Raw genomic sequence first — 25,879 nt, 5'->3', positions numbered from 1 at the left:
ACTGGGCAACCTTAGCCCAGGGATCCTTCTTCCTCTCTCCTCTTTGCGGGCGGTAATCAATCGTCACCAAAAGCCCAGCCAGGGGGAGCAAAGGCAAGGTCAAGCCGGCTAAAGAGAAAGGATCCCGGGATCCACGGGGGACATCTACGAACGTGAGTATGGTTTAAAATTAATACATTGGGAGGGGGTGGAAAGGTAACGTCTCCATGGCAGCTGGACTTTTCTTCTTTCCATCTCTGACGTTTCCCCTCGGAGTCGACCAGGAACATCCTAAACTCTCTCTTTCTCTCCCCCGATTTCCCCTTCGGAGTTTTGACCAGGGAAATCATGGAACTTTGTTGTTTTCTGACGTTTCCCCTCGGAGTCGACCAGAAACGTCCTAAACTCTTTCTCTCCTTTTCTCTTTCCCGATTTCCCTCTCGGAGCCTGACCGGGGAAACCGTGGAAAGTCTTCTTTCCTCTTTCCTCCACGTCTTCCCTCGGAGTATTAGTCTTGTAAGCAGCGCTGAATAAATTCCGGATCCGTGGTTATTTTCCGGGTTAAAGAGACCCATGGTTTTCCAGGCTAGGGCCTGTGGTTTTCCGGGTTAAAGAGACCCGTGGTTTTCCAGGCTAGGGCCTGTGGTTTTCCGGGTTAGAGGGACGTGTGGTTTTCCAGGCTAGTGCCTGTGGTTTCTAGACAAATTGCTTGTAGTTTACTGGTAGGCAGGGATTGCTTTAGCTGAAAGATAACTTGAATACTGATAGAATATTCTTTTCTCTACCCCCCCTCTTTGTCCCTTTCTTGTACCCGTTCTTCTATCTCCTAGTGTAATCTACTGAGCAGCCCCCCCCCTCGGTATTAGAGGGAAAATGGGAGCTCACTCTTCTAAACACCCTAGCTGGACTCCTCCTGGCAACAAAGCTTCCATGAAGCCTTTTTGCCCCAGAGAGGATTCTGATATGCCCCTCCAGCTTGTCATCTCCAATTGGGAAAAATAAAATAAAAAAATAAAGGGGCAAAATGATCTTTCCAAGTACAAAGTACGAGACCGTTGTAACTTTTAGTGGGTGGCTTAGGCCCACCACCTGGAACCCAGGGCACAGCGGCCACCTCAGGGATCCTTCAACAAAATCAGGGTGTGAACCCTTAGGAAGAGCTGAACACATCAAATTCGTGTTGTTAAACTATAACCTAAAGCTAGAACGTGAAACCGTAAACTTAATGGTGCTCAGAAGGCAGTAGATATAATAACAGCCCAGCCTGATAGCCCACGCATTAGAGATCTTAGTTTCTCTAAAAAAAAAAAACATGAATAAGAGATGTACTCAAAGATATAGAAATATTTCAAGGGTTTGTGTTTACATTGGCCTCGGCATCCACAGACTGTACTTAAATGCACATAGTTTTTAAATTGCAAGCTTGCTTCAAAAAATTTTAAATCTAAGGAAGCCATGTTGGGCCTTATCAATCATAAACAGGACAAAAAAAAAATGAGAATGAAGTGTGCAAATGTTTGTTATTTGAGAGAGGCTCCAAAGAGTCTTCCTCCGAGTAGCTTAAGTGAGGAGTATGATTTTAAGTTGATGGTAGATGATGTTTTGCTGCAACTTTTGAGTTTGTGAGTCTACATCCATGTTCCAGTCTTTTTGTTCCAGTATTTTGAAATGTGCTGTGAAGAAACTAATGTTTCTGCTGCAAAAGCCTAGTTGAGCCAACTGCTCTCTCACACTAAAATGCAGTGTATGTATTTCATTAAGCATATGCCTATGAAAGTATGGTGTTCTTTCTAAGAAAATTGTTATTAAATGTAGAGGCTTCCATGGCCAGCAAAACTGTCTATCTGAGTCCAGGCAAGCCTAAAGGATGCTACTGGCAAAGGCTGAGGGCTACCAGGGCCAGCTCAAAGCTGGTGTTGGTCCTGAGATGGGCTTCTCCATTCTGCAGAGGACCCTTGCTTGGAATAGAAACGAGCTCTCAGAGCAGGGGTCAGGAACCGGTGGTCCTCCATATATCCTAGGACTCAAACACCCAGCAGCCCCAGAAATGTGGCTAATAGTGAGGTCGATGGGTGCAGGTTTTCCACTGCTGTCTCGGGGCCAGTATGTGAATGAATCACACATGTATCAACTCCACTAGTGGGAGTTTAGTGTCAGAAACCATCACTGGCATCAAATCCAGATCAGTGTTTTGCCCTGGACCACAAAGCTTAAAGGCAAACGATGATTAATCAGCCACCTGGTAGACAGCCCTAAATATACAAATCCCCAGCTGCGATTGTGCTTATGATTGCCCTCAACTCTCCAGAGATCTTGGACTTCGCTGAACCTGTGTTTTTTGCTTCGGTTGCGAGCTGCGATGTCTATTAATGGCACTGTTACCCATAAAGCCATCAGAGCAGCTTCCCTTCCACCAGGAACTGTCTGTGTGGTCGAAGGAAAGGGAGCTGTGCTCTAGGTGTGTATGTTGAGGTCTGTGGCGTCTCAGGGGTCAATTTGAAGAGAAAGAAAGAGAGAGCCGCTTCCAGGGTTCATTGCTCCAAGTCACACATTAATATGGAAAGGGTTCCCGTACAATACACCTGGAGCTTGCAAAGTGAAATTTGAAGATGAACCATTGCAAGTAAAGGCCCAGAGACTTGAAAAGAAACACAAAGAACAACTTTTTGTTGTTGTTCAAGGAGCAGGTGGCTAACAAGTTTTGGATGGTTTGATGTGGCAGCTCACCTGACTTCCAGACAGCTGCTTACCAGAAAGACGAGGGGCTGGGTGGAGGCAGCACGGATGTGGTGTAAAAGCACAGGCGGGCGCAGCAGATGGGCTCTGCTGGTGCGTTCGCACTGCACTGATCTCCTCACTGTCTCGGCCCTCCAAGCCTCCTTCCCAGTCAGCAGCAGAGACTCAGCTGTCTGGTCAGGTGAGTGCTTTCTCCCCGTCACAACATCCACTACTAACCCCATCCCTCCCAACATCTCTCAATCCTCAGAGCAGTTCCATTGCAATCACAGTTCCTTCAAAGCCATCTTCACCAACCTGGTGCCCTCCATCAGTTTTGAACTACAGTTCCCATCATGCCTGACCACTGGCTATGCCAGCTGGGGATGATGGGGCTTGTAGTCCAAAATATCTATATACAGAAGGTGCTGAGTTGGTGCGGGCTGCTTTAATGAGATCCTGAAACCTAGCCAAAGAAGATTGGCAACTAAAGTTGACAGACTATGCACAACTAGAAAACTTAACATGTAGAATAAGAGCACAAGAAGATTGGAAAATGTTTATTGAATATATGGGAAATAATTGTGCACAGCTGAAAACACTGGCAGCATTAAGATAAATTCAACAGTGTAAATAAGTTTTGATGGATGTAATAATGGAATACTAAATTGTTTAGTTTATGTAAAATATACAGGGATATAAGATATGTAAAATGAACCATAGAAAGGGAAGAAGAGCAGTCATCAATATCTTAAGTACGCAAAATGTTTATCTGGAATTGTAAAACAGAAAATTTAATAAAAATCATTTTAGTGTGACCCTGAAACCTCACCTCCTTTGAATATCCCCAAAGCCTCCAATTGCACTGGGAATAAATTATCTAACTCTGGCTCAGGATTAATTCTTGGTTGTCGAATCAATACCTTTTTTTATTTAAACAAATAAACAAAAAACCTGGGGCCAGAGTATTGCCAAATCTCCATAGGAAATCCAAGGCTGCCATTCGGCTAGCGAAATGGCCTGCAAGGGTCCATCTGTCAACTTTGAAGGCTGGTGCAACGGCACCAGGAATAGCTGCCCAGAGGATGGGCAACATCCAAGCCACACCGACCGACTGAACAGGAGCGTCGAGATCGGGTGGCTGGAAGGACTGACGTCTGGAAGAGATTAAAAGAGCTATATCTGTCCAGCCTGGCTGAGCAAGGGCAGAAAGGAATTGGGGGGGGGGGTGCAGACTTATGGATATGTGTCAAAAATACAGTCATCAAAGCAGAGCCAAGTAATCTGTGAGGCTGGAGGGGAGGAGGAATAAAAACAGAAAGGGGGTTTAAAAAGACAGACAGAAGGAAGGAAGGAATCAGCAGCTTTCCCATCAATGGCTATTGGAACATGATAGCTGTATGCTCCCTCCATGTTCAGATGTACCTTGGCCGCTGAATACTAGTTGCTGGAGAACTTTGGCCTTCCCAGAATCATAGAATTGCAGAGTTGGAAGGGAACCCAAGGTTCAATGCAGGAATCTCAACAAGTGGTCACCGTCTCCAATCTCAAACCTCACCGGACGTTGCTTAGCTTTGCAAATGCGCCAGCATGGATGCCCAGCTTGGGGTTCCCAGAGGATACTATCAGGGACGTCTTTATCATTGGGAGTAGTGGCGCGGTGAGCCAGGGCACCAAGCAGTGGAGGGTGCCAGGCGGAGAGTCCGGGGAGGGGAGAGCAGGGAGGTAAGCAAGGCAGAGCAGGGGCTTGGTGCCTGCACGTCTCCAGCGCCCTTCGGAGGCACTACGATCCTGTTCCGCTCTGTAGCGCCAGGGTCATCCCCCATCCCGTGCTGTGTTTCCTCATTTAGTGCTGTGTTTCCTCATTTAGCACCTGATTGATCTCCCGCTGTGAGAACAATGGACTGAATCTACCAAAACCTCATTATCTTGTTAACTCTATCATAAAGGTAAAGGTAAAGGGACCCCTGACCGTTAGGTCCAGTCCTGGCCGACTCTGGGGTTGCGGCATTCATCCACTTCTGGCAAACCAGAGCAGCGCACAGAGCGCACAGAAACGCCATTTACCTTCCCGCTGGAGTGGTACCTATTTATCTACTTGCACTTTGATGTGCTTTCGAGCTGCTAGGTTGGCAGGAGAACTCTATTATAACCTAGATGAAATGTAGCAAGTCAATGTCAGAGTACAGTGGTACCTCGGGTTACATACGCTTCAGGTTACATAAGCTTAAGGTTACAGATTCAGCTAACCCAGAAATATTACCTCGGGTTAAGAACTTTCTTCAGGATGAGAACAGTGGCACAGCGGCACCAGCGGCTTCAGGTTAAGAACATACCTCCAGAACGAATTAAGTTCTTAACCCGAGGTACCACTGTATTTCCGAAACCTGTCGACTTTAGGAAAAAGCCTCAAAACTTTCATATAAAATCACTAGTTCCACTGATTTGCTTCATTCCAACACCATTTAATACCTTTGGCCAAGGACTTCAAACCCCATCAGTTCCTGCCATGATCCCTCAGGCGTGCAGTCACATACTCAAGCTATCCTGGGCAGCTCCGTGGCCACTGCGGAGCGCTCCTTCGGCTCACCGGGTCTCGCCTGGTGAATGGGGCTTGGGCTACAGGGATGGCCGCCCCTGGATCCCTTTCCAGAGACTGCCACAGAGAAGCCCGTTTATTTATTTATTGGAGTATTTTAATCATAGTATCACAGAACTGGACTGTTGAAAGGATCCTTTAGACCAACCACCTCCAGTGCAGGAATCACAGCACAAGCATCTCTCACAAAACAAACGTGCTCCATCTTCCCTGTGAGCAGCCCTTCAGTTACAACAGAATAACAGAACCATTCACAGAGCTGGAAGGGAACCACTAGGGTCATCTAGTCCAAACCCCTGCAATGCTGGAATATTTTGCCCAACATGGGGCTTGAAACCACAACGCTGAGATTAAGAGTCTCATGCTTTACTGACTGAGGTATATCTAAGTTCAGCATTTCTTTCTCATTTTGGTGCCAGGTTAAGCAATGCCATTTTGTTTGGACAATTTAAGAGCAGGGGTGACTTGTCAGATTTTGGCGGGCCCACCTGCATCTGAGACTATATAAGTGTGTGCACAGGTGCGTTGTTAATAAATGAGCAACTAAAAAAAGTTTATGCTTCCTGTTCTCTTTTATCAAGCAGAGATAATGTGTAAGTGTGCTGTGTCAGCTCCCTAAAAAAGGTCAACATCTCTGGGGAAACTTTTCTAAAAAAGGTCAACAACTTTAGCCCCCCCCCCACTTAAAAAGGTCAACATCTCTGGGAAATGGGGCGGGGTGTACTGGAGGGATATGGATCTTCCCCACCACAAAATGACAATTGTGCTTGTGTGTGTGTGTTAGGGAGGGAGAAGAGACACCACTTGGCAACGCTGCTCTGCAAACTCAGGCAGCTTCACTTGCAAACAGACCCCCCCCCCAACCCTACTTCCTGGTCAATGGGAACATTGCTTGGCAGTGGGAGCAATGCTAAATCTTAAGAGAAGAGGCTGGAAGATGAGCCTCAGGGGATCTGTGGGGCAGAAATGACGTTGCGCACACTTGTGAGCCTCTCCATTCTGGCACTGCTCTTCAGTGGGGAGAGATGGGGCAAAGGAAGCTATAAAATGAGCTCCGTATTATGATGCCGTGATGAATTTAGCACTGCTTTGTGTAGTCTTGTCCTTAAGTACTTAATTCGTTCCGGAGGTCCGTTCTTAACCTGAAATTGTTCTTAACCTGAAGCACCACTTTAGCTAATGGGGCCTCCCGCTGCCGCTGCGCTGCTGGAGCACAATTTCTGTTCTCATCCTGAAGCAAAGTTCTTAACCCGAGGTAATATTTCTGGGTTAGCGGAGTCTGTAACCTGAAGCGTCTGTAACCTGAAGCGTCTGTAACCCGAGGTACCACTGTATATGTGTCTTGAATAAATAAACAAACACAGCCACAGTATCCAAAATAGGTGTTGACAGAGCAGTCAGTTTCTGCTCCTTGGACAATTTTATTCATAGGAAAATTTGTGGCTGAATATGTATTTTATCACAAAATGCATATTTATAAAGGTATTTTATATCAATGCCTTTAAAAAAAACCTATATTTATTCTAAAATATAGTTTTTTTAACGCATTAGGATACTTTTTTAAATGTTTCAAGCTAAGGTCCATTTCACAAAATTCAGAGCAGTGTGAAATCCAAAGGATAATGAAGTTTCTATCTAAACATATAGTACAGGAGGGGCAATTCATGAGGGTTGAATAGGTGACTAAAGACTAAAGAGTCCTGAGGGGCTGAGAGAAGGATGCATGAAAAGAAAGAAAGGTCTACTACACTGTCTGAAAAGTTGGGGTTCTACAGAGGTGATACATTTTAGCTTTCCTCTTCCCTGCCCTTCCATTTTTCCTTTTGTGTCATGTATGCAAGCCACTCTGGGAGCCTTTTGGTCTGAAGTGCGGGATCAAAGTTGCTTCATATATTTAAATAAATGCACAAGGAGCATGGGTTCCCCACATCATGTATGTTTTGACCCAGGCATAGGCACACTCGGCCCTCCAGATGTTTTGGGACTACAATTCCCATAATCCCTGACCACTGGTCCTGTTAGCTAGGGATGATGGGAATTGTAGTCCCAAAACATCTGGAGGGCCGAGTTTGCTTATGCCTGTAATTTGACCCATGGCCATTTTTTTTATTATTTAACAAACCCCAGAATGTGGAATCAGCTCCCACACCAGGGCTTCAACAGGCATGCAAGGCCCTGTTTCCCATTATTAGCTAAGAGGGTCTCTTCCTTGTCATAGGCAGAGATTATTTCGCATCTCCTAAAATGGAAACACATCAAGCAAATTCCAACAGGACTGTGCTGCCACGGCTAGCACCAGCCCAAGTGCTGAAAGCAACTCCAAGAGGCTGATAAGAGAGGGGGAAGTCAAGCGGCAAGTCCTGAAATACTCTGAGACAAAGGCTTCCTTCCTTGCCTCTGTCTGCTCTCTGCAACATGGACAAGCAGCAAAAGTGTGTGCACAGCAAATACACCAAGGTGGACAGTTGTCATAAAAGGGACAGCAGAAATTATACACAATTGTTTTCTACAAATGCAAATATTTTAACTATGTCTTTATGGCATTGTGAAATCAGAGATACTACACAGGAAGCGATTCATAAATGAAATTAAGGATGTTGCAGGAAGCTGAGAGCAGCTACATTGCAAAGCAGAACAGATACATCTGCCCTTTCTGCTACGGAAGAAAGGGGCAGGCATCAGAGTTTTGCCTAACAATGCATTTTTTTAAAAAGCTGCTTCTGTAGGATGACCCTTCAGTGCTGTGGAAGCATCACTGTTCTGCAGTACCTGTGACCAAGACCCTTCTACGACATTTATTCAGAACTAAGGTCTCCTGCAACTTTAGTTGAAAACTTCCTCCTTGTTGCTTCTGCCCCTTTCAAGGGAAATGTGGCATGAGTCAGTTGCCTCTAAATGGCTCTTAAAGTGTTAGCTCTCTGTGGGAAGGAGCTTCAGTTACTGGTTTCCACAGAATTATTTTCTGTTGCAAAACATCACTTTTTCGCAATTTAAAAAAGTTAATGGAAGCAAACCAGTAACATAACCTCCCTGCCCCTTTTTTTGCAAGTAAAAGAAACGGAAGAATTCTGGGGCAATTCGGTAATGTCTACTTCTCACCTCTGGAAATTGGAAAGCGGGGGCAGGACCAGCCAACGCAGCCCCAGTCCTGCTCGTCAGGAATAAATACAAAAGGGACTGGAGATAAAATTGCTGATATGGTAATGCTTTGATGCAAATCTGTGGTTCAATTAACCTTTGGGACACTTCTGAAAGAAGCAATGACAAGAGAAGAATCAATAAAGAGGAAGTTTCTAATTAAAGACACATTTGCCCCGAAAAGCTTTGATAGTGCTTTGCCTGTACATACAGTGGTACCTCGGGTTAAGTACTTAATTCGTTCTGGAGGTCCGTTCTTAACCTGAAACTGTTCTTAACCTGAAGCATCACTTTAGCTAATGGGGCCTCCTGCTGCCGTCACACCGCCAGAGCACAATTTCTGTTCTTATCCTGAAGCAAAGTTCTTAACCTGAAGCACTATTTCTGGGTTAGCGGAGTATGTAACCTGAGGTACCACTGTAACATACAAACCACCCCACACATTGGATCACAAAAACATGAAGTCCAGTGGTACCTCGGGTTACAGATGCTTCAGGTTACAGACTCTGCTAACCCAGAAATAGTACCTTGGGTTAAGAACTTTGCTTCAGGATGAGAACAGAAATCACGCAGCAGCAGCGGGAGGCCCCATTAGCTAAAGTGGTACCTCAGGTTAAGAATGGTTTCAGGTTAAGAATGGACCTCCAAACGAATTAAGTTCTTAACCCAAGTACCACTGTAGATGATATTGACCTGGAAGGGTCTGACTCGGCAGCTCCACTTTTCCACATTCCCAAGGGATTGGCTATGTTCCCTCTGCCTCCACTGTCAGAGGCATTATGCCTCTGAATGCCAACTGTCCTGCTTGAGGCTTCCCATAATGGGCATCTGGGTATCCAGTGCAAGGACAGGATGCTCAACTAGATGAGCCACCGGCCTGATTCAACAGGCTTTTTTATGCTCTTACATTTGGCTGCCCACCGAGCCCTGGAGTTCCCAGGCAGGGCAGGCCGACATCCTCTGGAAACATGAGCCAGAGTCTGTTTGCGGTTGCTGGGGCCTTGCAGCTCGTTGGACCACGCTGAAGTCCTGCACCTGGAGCCCCAGCTCCTCTCTGCGCACCCACGCAGCCCACTCCTCAGCAGGGATCCTTCAAATGCCAATCCCGTGAGCACGAACTCCTCCACGCACTGAATTAGGAAACCCCCTGTTAACAAGGCACACACTTGTTCTTTCCTAATGAAGAATTACATGGAAAATGCTTCAGAATAAGCAGCAAAAAATAGACCCCAAGCCAAACCAGGATGTTGAGTGTCAGGGACAGCTGCAGTCGGCAATGCAATGACGCCTGTTGGGAGGGCCAGCACATGAGGCTGGGTCCCAACTCAACACCAGCCCGTAAAGTGCTGCTGGCCACAGATCACCCAATGCATCTGGCTCATTTCTGACCAGCTGCAGAAATAATAATATTAAAAATTGGCCAATGCAACATTTTACAGTCAGGGGTCAGAGCTAGACTGGCGAGAGAGACCACCCTGCTTATTGCTAGTCATGTACATCCCCGCATTCTCAGCTATAAATAGCAGGCAGGACTCTGGCAGTTGCTGCTTAACAGATTTGGGAAACATTTCGCATGAGGTCAGTCATAGCAAAAAAAAAAAAAAAAAAAAAAAAACTTACAGTACCTCACAAGGCCCTTGGTCGGGCAGCTGCTCTCCCAAGGAGGCCTCCTTCAAGTCTCTCGCCGCTTCCTGAAAGCGCACAGACGAATCCAGCCCCCTGGTCTTCTGGGGCTGGGGGGATGGCTCTGCTTCAGGGCAGAAAGAGTCCAGCAAGTCTGTTTCGCGGAGGTCGGCAACCATATCCTTTGAAAGGGGAGCCCACACCCCAAGGCCAGTCTCTGAAGTCTGGCTAGGATGCTGAAAATCTGTTTCAGGAATGTCTGCCCCATTTCCCCTCCGAAGGGAACCATGCACCTCTTGCACGGCCTCTGCGGTCCAATTGGGATACTGGGATAAGTTTGCATTGACATCCCCACCAGCATCCGTGGCTGCCACCGTTTGGGCTTCCTTTGTTTCCACAGCCTCCTTTTCCTCTGTTTTCTGCTCTTCGTGTGGCTCTTTTTGCCCTTCCTCTGGTTTTGCCCTTTTCAAAGCCGTAGGGGCTGCTGGGAGCATCTCTCCCAGGACGGAAGCATCCTCCCCTGGCTGGTTCCAATCAGCCTCGCCTTCCTTGGCTTCTGGCGCCTTCTGCTCAGCCTCAGCTTTCACCCCCATGTCAAAATACATATCTTTCAGAGAAAAGTACACGTCTGCTTTAGGGGGCATTGAATAGGGTCGGGCAATGGGCTTTTCTGCCACCTGCCTCGGAGGTCCTCTGGGCTCCGTGCCCACCAGCCCATTTGCTGCAAAAGGTGACGTGGTGTAGGCCAAGGTGTTAGGTGTGGCATCTTCATGCGCCGAGCCAATACTCCTCTGTTGTGTCCCATCTTCCTCTCGGGAAACATCCTGACTTGCATTTGGAAGGGCGGTGGTGACCTCCTCTTTCTTCTTCTTCTTTGCGGAAAACTCTTTGGCCACCGTAGGCTTCGCTTTGATGATCTCCACCGTCTCATAGATATAGGTAAGAAAGCCATTGGCATTTTCGTCTCCGTTTTCCTCCCCGCTCTCCAGAGAAGAGTCCCCATTGGTGGTCACCTCTGCTTCCAGACGCCCTGTTATGAAGTTGTTTGGGAACAGGGTCTTGACGTTCACGGAAGTCTCTTTGCTCTTCTCGTCCTCTCCAAATCGTGGTTTCCCATCTGGGATGCGCACCTTGGCCACCTCCTCCTTGTCCCAGAGGGTGGTGCCCGATCGCATGCCCACTTCGCCGGTCAAGCGCCGCTTCCGCTGGAACCTGTCCGGGCTCACCCTCCTCAGCTGCTCCAGCTCCACGTTCTCCTTCCCTCGCTTCCTGCTCTGCTCGATCTCGCGCAGCTTGGCTTCGGCGTTTCGCTTGAGCTTGGCAAACCATCGCTGGTGGATTTTGTACTCTGTCATGGTTCCCACCTCCAGGACCCCCGAGCAGGACACAATGCCCTTGTTGTTTCTGGCCGAGGCTTGGTAAATGGCTGCATCTTCCTCTCTGCACCTGGGGGCAAAGAGCAACAGCGCCATGAGAAAAAACACACATGATTCAGGGAGCAGATTGTTCTGAGCATTAGTGCACACAGGTGTAAAGTTTAAGGCTGTGCACATGCCATACATCTGAAGCACACAAACACCCCACCTCAAATAAACATGGGAACTGTAGTTAGTTTCCAGGCCCAATTCAAAGTGCTGGATTTGGCTTATAAAGACTTAAATGGCTCAGGACCGCAATACCTCAAGGACCGCCTCTTTCCATATTAACCTACCTGGACCCAGAGATTATCCTCTGAGGCCCTCCTCTGTGTGCCTCCTCCTTGAGAGATCCAGAGGGTGGCAATACGAGAATGGGCCTTCTCTGTGGTGGCTCCCCATCTGTGGAATGCTCTCCCCAGGGAAGATCGCCCGGTGCCTTCATTATACAACTTTAGGCGCCAGGCAAAAATGTTCCTCTTTAACCAGATCCAATTTACATCCTATGCCCTTTTAAAATGTGGGTTTTTGGCGGGGGTATTGGGGTGCTGTTTTTATTTTTATTAGGTATTTTGTGGTTTTAGATCTTGATTTTATTCTGTGAACCACCCTGAGACCCCTGGGTATAGGGCAGTATATAAATTCAATAATAAATTCAATAATAATAATAATAGTTTACTCCACACAGAGCATCCAACACTCTTACGAAACTACAGTTCCCAGGATTTAGAGGTGGAGACAAATGTGCTTTTAATGTGCCTTAAATAGGTAGTCTCTGTCATTTTCCCAGCTGCTCATCCATGAGCAGCTCCTATGTGTTTGGTAGAACGCTAGAAATGAGCCAGCCATATGAGTAGAGAGAAATCTTGTGTGTTTCTCCATTACATTTGCCTCTGCTCCGGACTGCCATCTTCATGAGACAGGCTTATGCAACTGAGCCGAACAGGGTCATTCTGCTGACATCTGTGCACACATGATGGGGTCATTTTGACTGCTCAGGGTTGCACAAAGGGGCATTCTCCTGACCCCCCATTATCACAGGAAAGGACGGTCATAGCACCCAAGCTGTGAATGGCAAAACTACAGAAAAACTGTGGAAATCTACCCTGTACACCATTTCTTAAAGCCAAACTAGTCATTATGGCATTCACCTAATTGGCAATTGTGTCCATAGCATCTGAGCTCATCCACCCAGGTCTGAGTGTTTTCCTCCTTGTTCCATGCTTTCCAGGCACAAGTCTGAGTGGTTTTGCTTTGGCCCCACTGATTTCCCTTGGAAAACCCGCTCTTCCGTGTTAAATCAGAGCAGATGTCCATCTGGAGAAAACCCAGTTGCTGTTTGCTCCAATTCAGCAGTAAAGATCAGGTTTTCCCAGGGGAAAGCAGTGGGGTAAGTCTGGAGGAGCCCTCGCAGAAGCGAGCAGGGGGCAGGGGGCGGGAACGTAACCCAAACTGGGACCGTGGCAGTAAGACCACTTTAATGCCACCCTGCTGTAACCCCAATTTGGGTTTAAAAAGCCATTTACACCATTGCCAGATGCAGGGAAAGTGCTGCGCCCAGTTTAGAAAAAGATTGTCTATATGGGAACTGAAAAGAACTAGTCTCTGGGCAAAATGTGGGGACCTCCAAATTATAGAATTCTGACCATAGTTGCTAAGAATAATACTCACTATTTTTTTAAATAAAGAAAGAGGTATCAGCACTCGTATCTTGAAAAGGCACCTTGGGCCATAAAAAGAGGAGTGTGTTCAAGGCCGGATTTAGGTTTGATGAGGCCCTAAGCTACAGAAGGTAATGGGGCCCTTTATATGTCCAGCTGTCCTTTGTCAACAAAAAATTGTCACTGTTTTTTGTGTTGAATATATGCTATATGGTAATTGATGGACCTAATAGGTATCTAAAGCCATTTGAACATAACAAAATATGTATTTTATCAAAGTAATTGTTGAACTGAAATACAATTAAGAAGAAGTATATTAATAGTGGAGGGACGCAGGTGGCGCTGTGGGTTAAAGCCTCAGCGCCTTGGACTTGCCGATCGAAAGGTCGGCGGTTCGAATCCCTGCGGCGGAGTGCGCTCCCGCTGCTCGGTCCCAGCGCCTGCCAACCTAGCAGTTCAAAAGCACCTCTGGGTGCAAGTAGATAAATAGGGACCGCTTACCAGCGGGAAGGTAAACGGCGTTTCCGTGTGCGGCTCTGGCTCGCCAGAGCAGCGATGTCACGCTGGCCATGTGACCCGGAAGTGTCTCCGGACAGCGCTGGCCCCTGGCCTCTTAAGTGAGATGGGCGCACAACCCCAGAGTCTGTCAAGACTGGCCCGTACGGGCAGGGGTACCTTTACCTTTATATTAATAGTGGTAGTTATATTTTAGGGAGCAGGCTAGCAGGCGGGGCCCATTACTTACATCATAGGAGCCTGCACAACACAAAACACTGTTGCTCTATGTAGGTTTTATTTTATTTGTTTTTTATCTTGTATTTTGGAAATCCAGTTTTTCCCCTCTTTAAATTAAGCTATAGTTTGTTTATACATAAATCTGGCACTGAGTGTGTCGGTACTCTGTACTGAAGAGTACTGTCACAAAAAAAGCACCGATAATACTCATTTGCCTTCCTTTGTACCAGGCATGGGAAGCATGTGGTCCCGCAAATGTTGTTGGACTACAACTACCAACGCTCATGGGTCATGCTGGTTGGGGCTGATGGGAGTTGGAGTCCAGCAATATCTGGAGGGCCACAGGTTCCCCAAGTCTGATGTAGGCTACGGTTCAGAAACGGGGGAGCCTTGACCTAGATCCAGCCCTGGCCCCACCAAACACACCCATTGCCAATCTACAGACAGAAGAGGGGTCTCAGTGAAGCGATATTTGTGTGGCAATAGTAGGAAGCCACCAGGAACTCTGTGGGACTTACTTCTGAGGACACATGCCTACGATTGTGCTCCTTCTGTAGCTTCATTCCAAGAAGCCAAGAGACATATCGAAATCCATAATAGACAGCATAGTCCTGCACATGTTTACTCAGAAGTCCCACGGAGTTCAGTGTGACTTACTGGAGAAGTGCGCACAGAACTTCAGCACACAGGGACATCTGTCGGTGCACCTAAGTGCAATATCAATATGCTAATACTTAGCATTCACGCAGTACTACCAAGGGTTCAAATTGCTTCGCATGCCTTCCCTATTTCTAATCCTCACAAGTACCCAGTTATTAGCAGAAATGGAGGATCAAGAAGATCAATTAAAAGAGGTGCGGGAAAAGGAGACAGCAGGTCAGATAAATGGTCAAAGCTGGGGAAGAATATGGGAGAAACACTTTGAAAATGTTGTCTAAGGATAAAAGAAAATTATTATTAGTTTGGAGATGGTATTTAACACCAGTCAGATTAAATCAAATAAACAAGGACTATTTGGTGTTATGTTGGTGGGGATGCCAGGAAACCGGCACTTATGTTCACGTGTGATGTACAATTTTTTGGGTAAAGGGTGTTTAAGGAGATAACAGAAATCACTGGGTTAAAGCTGATCGAAAGTCCAGAGGTAGCATTATTATCAATTTACGATGGGGTGGAAGCTTCACAGGCTATGAAGGACTTGCTCACAAATTTATTGATAGCTGCACGAGTTATTATAGCTAGGAAGTGGAAGGGGCAAGGTGAATATCAAATGGAAGAATGGTATAAAGAGGTGTGGCATATAGCTAAAAATGATAAATTAACATGTGCTATTAAGGTAAGATGGGGAATATGCAGGGGAAATGATTTTGAGGAGATATGGAAGGTGTTTGTAGAATTTGTATTGTTAAAATGGAAAGGGGTCAAACCATCGCAGGAGGTGCTGAAATTTTGGGCTGTAGGATAGTTACAACGGAATGGTCTTGGGGGTGAGGTGCACATTTTTTTTCTTATTTATTTATTATTATTACTTTGTAAAAAAAACAAAAAACAAGTACCCAGTAAGGCAAGCCAATATTATTTCCTCCCTGCCAAACTGCAGACAGTGGAAAAAGTTTCTCTTTTTCCCAGTCTTAAATTCAGTTCTCCACAGTTGTGAATTATTATTTTCAAACAATGCTCATGAACATTTGTTGGCATTTCTGTGCTAATTCTCCCCCTATGAATGCATTTTTGTTTTTACTTTTGACTAAAAAAAAACACGTTGCTAGCAATTCCCCCAAATATAATGAAATTAATGCATGTTCTATGCACACTTTCCCCACAAAATTCGAGGAACTGCAAATTTTGAGGGTAGCTGCATTTTGGTTCCCATAAGGTTTCATAAGAACATAAGAAAAGCCTGCAGAATCAGGTTTGGGGTGTTCATCTAGTCCAGGACTCAAGCACAATAGCATTTGCCCCTTCAAATATCTCAAGGGCTTGTCACGTGATTCCGGATATTGACTACTGTTTCGTAGAATTCTTTGTCAGCGTGGTGGGAGGATATAGAATTGCTTCATAAACTCATCTTATTTCAAATGAATGTATGTGAATGAAAATATGAAATGCTGTGGAACAGCGCTCATGTAATAATTGAAACAGTAGTCAATATTCAGAATCACTGTTCAGTGTTGGACATCATATTTGATGAATACACAGAGCTTCACAGCTTGTCTTTCATCGGACCATGTCTTGATTAAAGGTAAAGGTAAAGGTACCCCTGCCCGTACGGGCCAGTCTTGACAGACTCTGGGGTTGTGCGCCCATCTCACTTAAGAGGCCAGGGGCCAGCGCTGTCCAGAGACACTTCCGGGTCACGTGGCCAGCGTGACATCGCTGCATCTGGCGAGCCAGAGCCGCACACGGAAACGCCGTTTACCTTCCCGCTGGTAAGCGGTCCCTATTTATCTACTTGCACCCGGAGGTGCTTTCGAACTGCTAGGTTGGCAGGCGCTGGGACCGAGCAGCGGGAGCGCACCCCGCCGCAGGGATTCGAACCGCCGACCTTTCAATCGGCAAGTCCTAGACGCTGAGGCTTTAACCCACAGCGCCACCTGCGTCCCTACCAAGTCTGGTACCTCCCTTCATTTATAGATTTTCAGAGACTCTAAGACTAAAGATTTCATTCTGGACTTGTTATGGTTTGAAGGAATTCTATAAAAGATTGTCTATTGTGTATGAACAAGGTCATCGTGTTGCCTAGACATTGCTGACGGCAAGAACTGTTTGGCAGAGGAATGGACTTCCTTGGAAGGTGTGGACTCTCCATCCTTGGAGGTTTTTAAGCAGAGATTGGATGGGGACCTGTCATGGATGCTTTAGCCGAGATTCCTGCACTAGAGGGGGTTGGACAGGATGCCTTCCAACTCTGCAATTTTATGATTCTATCATTCTGCAGTTTCCAGCAACTGGCACTCAGAAGCATAGAGCCTCAAAAGTGCAAATCGGGCAGTTTCTCCTTAAAATGTGAACATAATCAAATTTCTCCCCATCCTAACTTATAGTGCAATTCCATACGCATCTGTTAATAAACAAGGCAAGTGTAATGGAATGTGCTCCCAGGTAAGTAGGCACAGGATTGTGTAGCTGCTACGCTACTTACTGTAGTCAGAATTACATACCGTATTTTTTGCCCCATAGGACGCACCGGCCCATAGGACGCACCAAGTTTTTTGGGGGGGAAATGAAGAAAAAAAAATTTATTTCCCCCCAGGCGCTTGTGGGGCCCGCAGCGGGGAGAAGCGCTCTTCTCCCCGCCGCCCGCCTGCAGACCATGTCCGGGGACAGCAGGAAGACGCGCTGCGCCTCCCCGCTGTCCCTGGAACTTGCGGGGCAGGCAGCGGGGAGAAGCATGCGTCTCCCCGCCGTCAGCCTCCAAACCACATCGGGAGACAGTGGGATGGCGGCGTTCCGCCTCCCCGCTGTCCCCCGACCTTGTGGGGCTGGCGCTGCGGCTCTCCTGAAGCCTGGAGAGCGAGAGGGGTCGGTGCGCACCGACCCCTCTTGCTCTCCAGGCTTCAGCGAAAGCCTGCATTCGCCCCATAGGACGCACATACATTTCCCCTTCATTTTTGGAGGGGAAAAAGTGCATCCTATAGGGCGAAAAATATGGTAAATGCTATGCCAGAATTACATGAACAGATTTACTTTTCAATTTGAGGAAGAGTGGGAGAGATGCTTAGTGTCTTACTCTTTTAAAAATGGAAAACAGCACCACACATGTCACATATTGAACTGATGCGCTAATGCATTTGAATGGGCACTTGCTAGATTACCTCAGGAAAGCTAATAAACTGCAGCTGAGCTGTAGATAAGCCCTGAAACCCCTCCTTCGTACAGGCTGTCCTCTTTGCACATTCTTGGACAGCAATGAGCATGTGCCCTGGATTGTGAGTGTGGATGTAGGGATTAAACCAATACTGAAGGAGCCAAGAGACATTTCCTTCTCAGTCAGCCCAGTTTAGGAGAATGCCCATACATAGATGTGTAGTAGACAGGGGGGTGGGCAAATCTGTCCATTTTTGTTCTCTCAGTCTCTCGGTTTTTAAATCTCAAAATCCAGTTCTCCACATTTTTGCAGGATTTTTTTTTTTTTAATCCTCATGATATTTCATCAGCATTTTAATGGAAAGTTCTCCTAGAATATACATTTTTAAAAATACGGTTTTGACTAATAAATGCATTTTTGCAAGCTGTTTCCCCCTGTGATGTATTTGGGCAGCCTGTTATCACTTAATAGCCCCTGTATCGGGAAGTTTTTAATGTCAGATGTTTTCTTGTGTTTTTAATATTTTGTTGAAAGCCGCCCAGAGTGGGTGGGGAAACCCAGTGTTATGTACTGAGTTGAATAGGATCCAAATTGCAGCAGTCTGATTGGTCCTAGAACAATAGGATTCAGAATGCAGTGGTCTGATTGATCCACAGGAGCCACCCTATCCAACTTTAGGTGGAAGTGAAGCCGCACCTGATTGGCCTACAAGAGAATCCCAGTATTAGCCAATCACGTGGCGCCCATTATGGAAATAATGTATATAAAGCAGATAATTCGGGGGAACTTGAATTCCTCACTACTATGAGCTGAATAAAGAGAATGAAATCCACACTCGACTCCAAGTATATTTCACCCAGTAAGATGGGTGGGGTATAAATAAATTATTATTATTATTATTATTATTATTATTATTATTATTATTATTATCATATTATTATTATTATTATCATCATCATCATCACCACTACCACTACTACTACTATTTAGAGGGCTGTTACCAGGAAACTAGTCTAGCTATTCCAGGAATTGAATCCATGCTGTATCTAGGAACTAGAAGGGGCTCAGGCATGCAGCCGACCCCCTCACCCAAACTCATAACAATATGTGGAATGCCAGCATTCAACATCTTGCATCTCTAACACAGACTGCTCGCCTTTTTATATATACGGTTGAGACGACTTCGTGTTAAACACCATCCAAAAATCATTTTATAAAAACTTTGCTTGAGCCTTACATCAACAGTCCCATTTAACACTGCCGTCCGAAGTATTGAGTCTGGGTGGGGAAGTACCGTCAGAGGGAAATCAGGAGCACTATGCAACTGGCAGTACGGAGTTTGCCGCACATGACACTCACAGTGCTGGCTCCCACACCATCACTAACATCATCTCAAATGACAGGACCACTTCAATGTGCAAACATGTTGCCCACATTTTCCAAGTTACAAGAAAGGAGATCCTGACTAAACATCAGAAAGAACTTCCTGACAGTATGAGCTGTTTTACAGTGGAACGGTCTCCCTCGGGAGGTTGTGGACTCTCCTTCCTATGAGGTTTTAAAGCAGAGATTAGATGGACATCTGTCATTAATGCTTGAAATAAGATTCCTGCATTGCAAGGGGCTGGACTTGATGACCCCTGGGGGTGGGGTGTCCCTTCCCAACTCTGTGATTCTATCATCCTAGCAAAAGAAAGCAGATGCTTTAGTATTGGCGGGGGGAATATACCGTATTTTTCGCTCCATAAGACACACTTTTTTCTTCCTAAAAAGTAAGAGGAAATGTCTGTGCATCTTATGGAGCAAGTGCGTGGTCCCTGGAGCCGAATTGCCCAGGGGCGAAAAGCAGATCATGCTTTTTTTTTTCTTTTGAAAGAGGAAAGTGGGTGTTGAAACAAAGCCGCTGATCAGCAAGCGATCAGGAGGGAGATAAGGCTGCTGGTAAAGGAGGATGCTGGGGGAGGGGGGGAGGTAAAGACCGGGAACTTGCAAGGAAAGGAGACAGGAATACTAAAACAAGCAATGAGGAGAGAAATTAGAAGAAAAGGAGGAGCAAAAAGCTAAGGCAAACAAGATGGAAGGGGGTGTTGAAAGGAGGCAGCTGATCGGCAAGCCATCGGGAAGGAGATAAGGGACATGATAAAGGAGGCTGCCTGGGAGTGGGGAGGTAAAAGCACATGGAACCTCGGGATTTTTGCATTGGGTCACCCCAAATTCACCATCAGATCACATAGCATGTCCATGGCTACAGCCTGCACCCAGAAAAATCACGCATCCACTGTTGCCTGGGGCCGCAATGGCGCAAAAACGTGGTTACAAAGCATGGATCCACATGGATTCTCAGGATTTTTGCATTGGGCCACCCCAAACTCGCCGTCAAATCACATGTCTGTGGCCACAGCATGAACCACAAAAATCATACATCTACTGTTTCGTTCAGAATATTTTTTCCCCTTGTTTTCCTCCTCTAAAAACTAGGTGTGTCTTATGGTCAGGTACATCTTATGGAGTGAAAAATATGCTAGTTTTTGTGCAAGGGACCATCCTTACTGAGGAAAAGGTTTAATTCATTTTAAGCATTTCTACCGCATCCTTCAACAGGAAACCCCCAGGACCATTGACATAAAAGAAGAATTACAAAACAAATCAGAACACTAGAACATTTGGGAAACACAGATAAAGCAATCTGAACCATCATAAAGCGAAGGAAGTGAGCTGGGAAAAGAGAAAAGTGGCTGAAGTAATAGTCTTATTTTTATTTAATTTATGAATCACTTGCTATGTGCATCTCAAGGTGGTTTACAAATACATCATTTAAAAAAAACAAAAAAAAACTTAAAATAGTTTTTCAAACAGTGCAAATAGAACAGAATGCAGAATGGACCATATGGGAAGGCTTCACCTCATCTCAACCTCAATCTCATCTCAAGTGCCCCTCATCTCAAAAAGAGCATTGTAGAACCAAAAAGGGGGTAGAAAGGGGCAACCCTATTGATTGGGGGTTCCTCCCGTAAAGGGAAAAGGCTGCAGCATAGAAACATAGGAGTGGCTCTCCTGGATCAGTCCAAAGACCCATCTAAGCCAGCATCCTTTGCTCACAATGGCCAATAGGTGCCCATGGGAAGCTCATAAGGAGGAATCCAATGGCACTTTCCCCACTGATGGTTTCCAGCAGCCTCTGACTGTGGAGGAAGAACTTCGCCATCCTGCCTAGGATACATGGACAGCCTTATCCTCCAGGAGATTGCCTCACCCTCTTCTAAGCCACCCAAGGTGGTGACCATCACAAAAACTGGAGGGTGGTTTTAGTTTAGAGAAAAGGTGCCTTGAGGGTGATGGGGGAGACATGACAGAAGCTTATATAATCGTCCTCTAAAAACACTAGAATAGAACTCAGAGTCATCCGAGGAAACTGACCGGCAGAAGATTCGGCAGAGACAAAAGCGGGCACTTCTTCACAGGGCAGGCCGTGAATTTATAGATTTGGCTGCAATAAGAGACGGTGACAGCTGAGAGCTCAGATCAGGAGGGGAGAACCTGTGGCCCTCAAAAGGTCGCTGAGCTGCAACTCCCACCCGTCGCTGACCACTGGTCGTGCTGGCTGGGGCGGCTGGGAGCTGGAATCCAGCAACAACTGGAAGGCCATATGTTCCCTACCCCTGGCTTAGATGTCTTCAAAAGGAGACGAGGCAAAATCACGCAGGGGACGTCTGTCAGTGGCCACTAGCCACCATATCTTCAATGCAGTGCTTGGAAAGGGGGAGCCTGCACTCAATACCATTTTCTGGGGAGCAAGGGTGGGCAGTCAGATACTTCACCCCGTTTGTGAGCTTCCCAGAGGTATCTTGTGGAGCGCTGTGGAAAGCACAACGCTCTGCGACAGCGCACTTCTTTCACACGAGCTTCCCCGCTCCTACTGATATGTGAATGGGACAGGCACATCGCCATTACAGTGGTACCTCAGGTTAAGAATTTAATTCGTTCTGGAGGTCCGTTCTTAACCTGAAACTGTTCTTAACCTGAGGTACCACATTAGCTAATGGGGTCTCCCACTGCCGCCACACCGCCGCTGCACGATTTCTGTTCTCATCCTAAAGCAAAATTCTTAACCCAAGTTACAGGGAACCAGGCAGAGGGCCTTCTTGGTAGTGGCACCCGCCTTGTGGAACACCCTCCCACCAGATGTCAAAGAGAAAAAATAACTACCAGACTTTTAGAAGACATCTGAAGGCAGCCTTGTTTAGGGAAGCTTTTAATGTTTAATAGGTTATTGTATTTTAATATTCTGTTGGAAGCCGCCCAGAGTGGCTGGCGAAACCCAGCCAGATGGGCGGGATATAAATAATAAATTACTATTATTATTATTATTATTATTATTATTAACCTGAGGTACTATTTCTGGGTTAGTGGAGTCTGTAACCTGAAGCGTCTGTAACCTGAAGTGTCTGTAACCCGAGGTACCACTGTATCTGGTTTGCTCCTCTGGGCCACCAACCAAACCTGGCTGAGAATCAGGGAGGAGAGGACTATTGATGGCTACTAGTCGTAACAGCTAGGCTCTGTCTCCATAGCTAGAAGCAGCTGTGCTTCTGAACACCAGTTGCTGGAAACCACAGGAGGGGAGAGGGCCCTCGCGCTCCAATCCTGATTGCAGGTTTCCCACACACAGGCATCTGGTTGGCCACTGTGGGACAAGGATGTTGGACTAGGTAGACCAGCAGGCTCAACTTAGGTTCTTATGTCTTCTGTGAAAAAGAAAAGGGAGTGTGCAAAGCTGACCGGAAAAGTAAGAAATCAAGATAACAAACTTTTTCATGAAAGAATGGAAATGGTTTATGGAATATTTACAAATAAACTTTAAAAAGGTAAGAACATTGGTAGGATTCTTGTGGTAACTTGCAGTTTTATAAGAGTGGATATTTAAAGCAGAAAAATAAATGAGCAAATTAATTTAATTTCGGGTTTGCAGAAAGTATTAAAAATAAATTTAAGGAACAACAGAAAAAGGGGGGAGGAAGTCGAGTTATGAAATGTTAAAATGATTGTGAAATTATTGAAATGTATAAAACTCAAAAGGAGTGACTGGACCTCTGAAGCATGGTTTTTATTCTGTTAACTGCCCTGAGACCCCCGGGGTATAGGGCAGTATATAAATTCAAATAAAAATAAAAATAATAAGAAGAATAAGAATAATGGCAGTTCCATGGATCTGGGAATTTGTATCTCCTCATGCATTTGGCCTTGAGTCCAGGAAGTGATAGAGGCCTGAACAGATTGTATATTTCAGAAGGCCAGTGTTCCTCAATATTCAAACCAGCCACAGCTAGCTAACAGGTATCCCCAACACACACACACACACTTTCCTTACTTGTACAACTGCAGCGTGTGTCGGTTCCCATGACGAAAGATCTCGTACTTTGGCAAGCCACAGTATCGGTCCATCTCTTCATCATCTTTGTACCAAGTCACTTCCGGTTGCGGGTAACCTGATTAGGACATGACAAATTAGCAGGAGTTGGGGCACGGGAGTCAAGGAGCGCATAACCCCGAGATGAACATCATTCCAAGGTGCATGCAGGAAAGTCTCACATTCTGCCACATACAGGTTGATACCAGAAACTTCTCTGTTCTGCATGGCTGTCCTGGTTGCAAAAGAGAGATTGATTCGAGCTGCAGAAGTTTGGGAACGTGGTCCAGTGTTTATAGGGCTGGGGCAAAGAGAGGCTGAGGCAAAGAAGCAGCAAAAAGGGCTGCAACTGAGCACGACTAAAGGAAAAGTCCGAGATCCCCCACTCTTGCTTGAGGCTCAAGTGGCCCTGGAGGAACCAAGTGCCTTCCGTCAGCTTTGGCTGGTGCTCCAGCTGTGCCCCAATCTGGACAGGGATAACCTAATTTCTATGGCTGACACTCTGGTAAACTTTAGGTTAAATTACTGCACTTTGTTATATGTGGGCTGCCTTTGAAGGTGGTTCAGGAACAGCAACTGGCCCAGAATTTGGCAACCAGGTTGTTCAACGGGGCAAGAAGGTCTGAGAACATTAACACAGATCCTGGCCAAGAACCGGCTGCCAATTAGTTTCTGGGCCCAATTCCAAGTGTTGGTTTTGACCTATGAAGTCTTATGTAGTAGTATTAGTAGTAGTAGTAGTGGTAATAATAATAATAATAATAATAATTTATTTGTACCCCACCCATCTGGCTGGGTCTCCCCAGCCACTCTGGGCGGCCTCCAACAAAGATTAAAAATACATTAAAATGTTACACATTAAAAACTTCCCTGAACAGGGCTGTTTTCAGATGTCTTCTAAATGTCAGGTAGTTGTTTATCTCTTTGACATCTGATGGGAGGGTGTTCCACAGGGCGGGCGCCCCTACCGCCACTGCTGCCTGGTTCCCTGTAACTTGGCTTCTTGCAGTGAGGGAACTGCCAGAAGGCTCTCGGCGCTGGACCTCAGTGTCCAGGCAGAACGATGGGGGTGGAGACGCTTCTTCAGGTATATGGGGCTGAGGCCGTTGAGGGCTTTAAAGGTCAACACCAACACTTTGAATTGTGCTTGGAAACATCCTGTGGCTCAGGACCCTAATACCTCAAAGACCACTTTTCCCATATGAACTGACCTGGACCCCGCGACTGCTGTCCAAGGTCTTGCATCATGTGCCTCCTCCAGGGGAGTTGCAGAGGGTAGCAACATAAAAATGTGTATTTTCTGTGGTGGCTCCCCACTTGTGGAATGCTCCCCCTAGAGAGGCTTGCATTACTGATCTTTAGGCACCAGACTAAAACTTTTCTTTTCCGCAAAGCCTTTGGCTTCTAATTTTCTGTAGTCTTTTTCGGTGAGTGGATATTTTAATCCTGCCTTTGCTGCTAAATATGCCAGTTAAAAAAAAATAATGTTTTATTTTATGCTGGTTTTAATGAATGATTTATTTATTGTTGTAAGTCCCTTTGATTTATTCTGTAAAATTGTGCAACTAATAAGCTAAATAAACAAACAGCAACAACAATAAAAATGTAATGGTGCCTGTCCCCCCCCCCCCAAAAAAAAGTTACAATTCTCAGAGTGGTTTAATAATCAATAGCTTTTCCCACGGAACTCTGGAAACTGTAGCTCTCTGGGAATAGGGGGTCTCATAACAACTCTCAGTATCCTTAGCAAAACTACAGTTCCCATAATACTTTGGGGGAAGCCATGGCTGTTTAAAGTGGCACGATATTGCTTTGCATGCATCATGCTGATGAGGCCCAAAATCCAGAGATTTGGGGGAGACAACAGAGGAAGGGGAAGGATATAAAGGCAGGAGTAAAACAAGGAAATAATATTCCTGACCGTCCAGATGCAAAAGGAGGGTAGGTTGACCCAGACTTACAAACGTTGTGTCAAATGTCCAGATTGCAACTGAACCACATGCTAAAATATATCCCAAAAGCAGGTTAAATTGGGACATGGCAAGTTGCGATCTAGACGTATCAAAAAAACAAACTACCCTCTGAAACCTGATTCATTGGGATTCCAACATGGTCTGCCAAAGTCAACCTGTGCTTAAATTAATTGCATGTTAAAGTGAAGAGGAAACCCCTTTGGTGCTAAATCATATGGGAAGTTTTTCACCATATGGCAGTTTTTCACCCGTCGGAACAAACAACCATTCGTAAGCATGACTTGGGAAGAGTGCAGATCAGGTGATCTTTTCTTGTCACATCTGACATAAATGGGCGATGAGAACATCCCCGCTGTTCTAGGAAGTGAGCCTGCTTTGGGGGGTGGAAACCTAAGGTTAAAAAACAGACACTTAGCAGTGGACCAGAAGCTCCATGGAGAACCAAGCATCACAGTCTGTAAACTGAACCCAAAGTTTCCATTGGACAGAAGCAACAGCGGTTGCATCACAGCCTGCTTGTGCCCTCCAAATGCCATTGGATGACAGATGCCATCTGCCTTTTTAGTACAATGACATCATGATAACATGTGTGACTGGCTGCTTCTGAGCCAAAGAGGCTATATTCTTGCTAGGATCAGCTATGGGCATACGGAACTAAGATGGGCCAGAGGGGAGGGGAAGGAATCACTCGTCTCTAAAGTTGCTTACCCCTCCAAGGAGAGTTAAAGTTGCCCGCTTGCCTTACAAAATAGCTTCCTCTGGGTCCAGTCCTCCTTGCACCGACAGGTAGAGAGGGCACAGAGAGACGGCTCCAGCAGTGTAGCTT

At 46.0% G+C, this 25,879-nt stretch overlaps 1 protein-coding gene across 3 annotated transcripts in view; it reads right to left on the bottom strand.

The window, feature by feature from the left end:
• Nucleotides 1–25,879, bottom strand: part of ALPK3 (alpha kinase 3) — an 81,675-nt gene that overhangs the window by 25,606 nt on the left and 30,190 nt on the right. For all 3 annotated transcript variants that reach the window (XR_013833031.1, XM_079953142.1, XM_079953143.1), the window contains 2 exons: nt 23,042–23,159; nt 10,057–11,500 (listed from right to left, as the gene is read on the bottom strand). Coding sequence is in view for 2 of the 3 variants with exons in the window: in XM_079953142.1 (XP_079809268.1) it covers nt 10,057–11,500; nt 23,042–23,159 (1,562 nt within the window). In the remaining variant the exon portion in view is untranslated. The remainder of the gene's footprint in view (nt 1–10,056; nt 11,501–23,041; nt 23,160–25,879) is intronic.

This window comes from Podarcis cretensis, assembly GCF_951804945.1.
Source record: "Podarcis cretensis genome assembly, chromosome: 14".
Lineage (NCBI taxonomy): Eukaryota > Metazoa > Chordata > Lepidosauria > Squamata > Lacertidae > Podarcis > Podarcis cretensis.
This window is presented reverse-complemented; position numbering and strand designations above follow the sequence as displayed.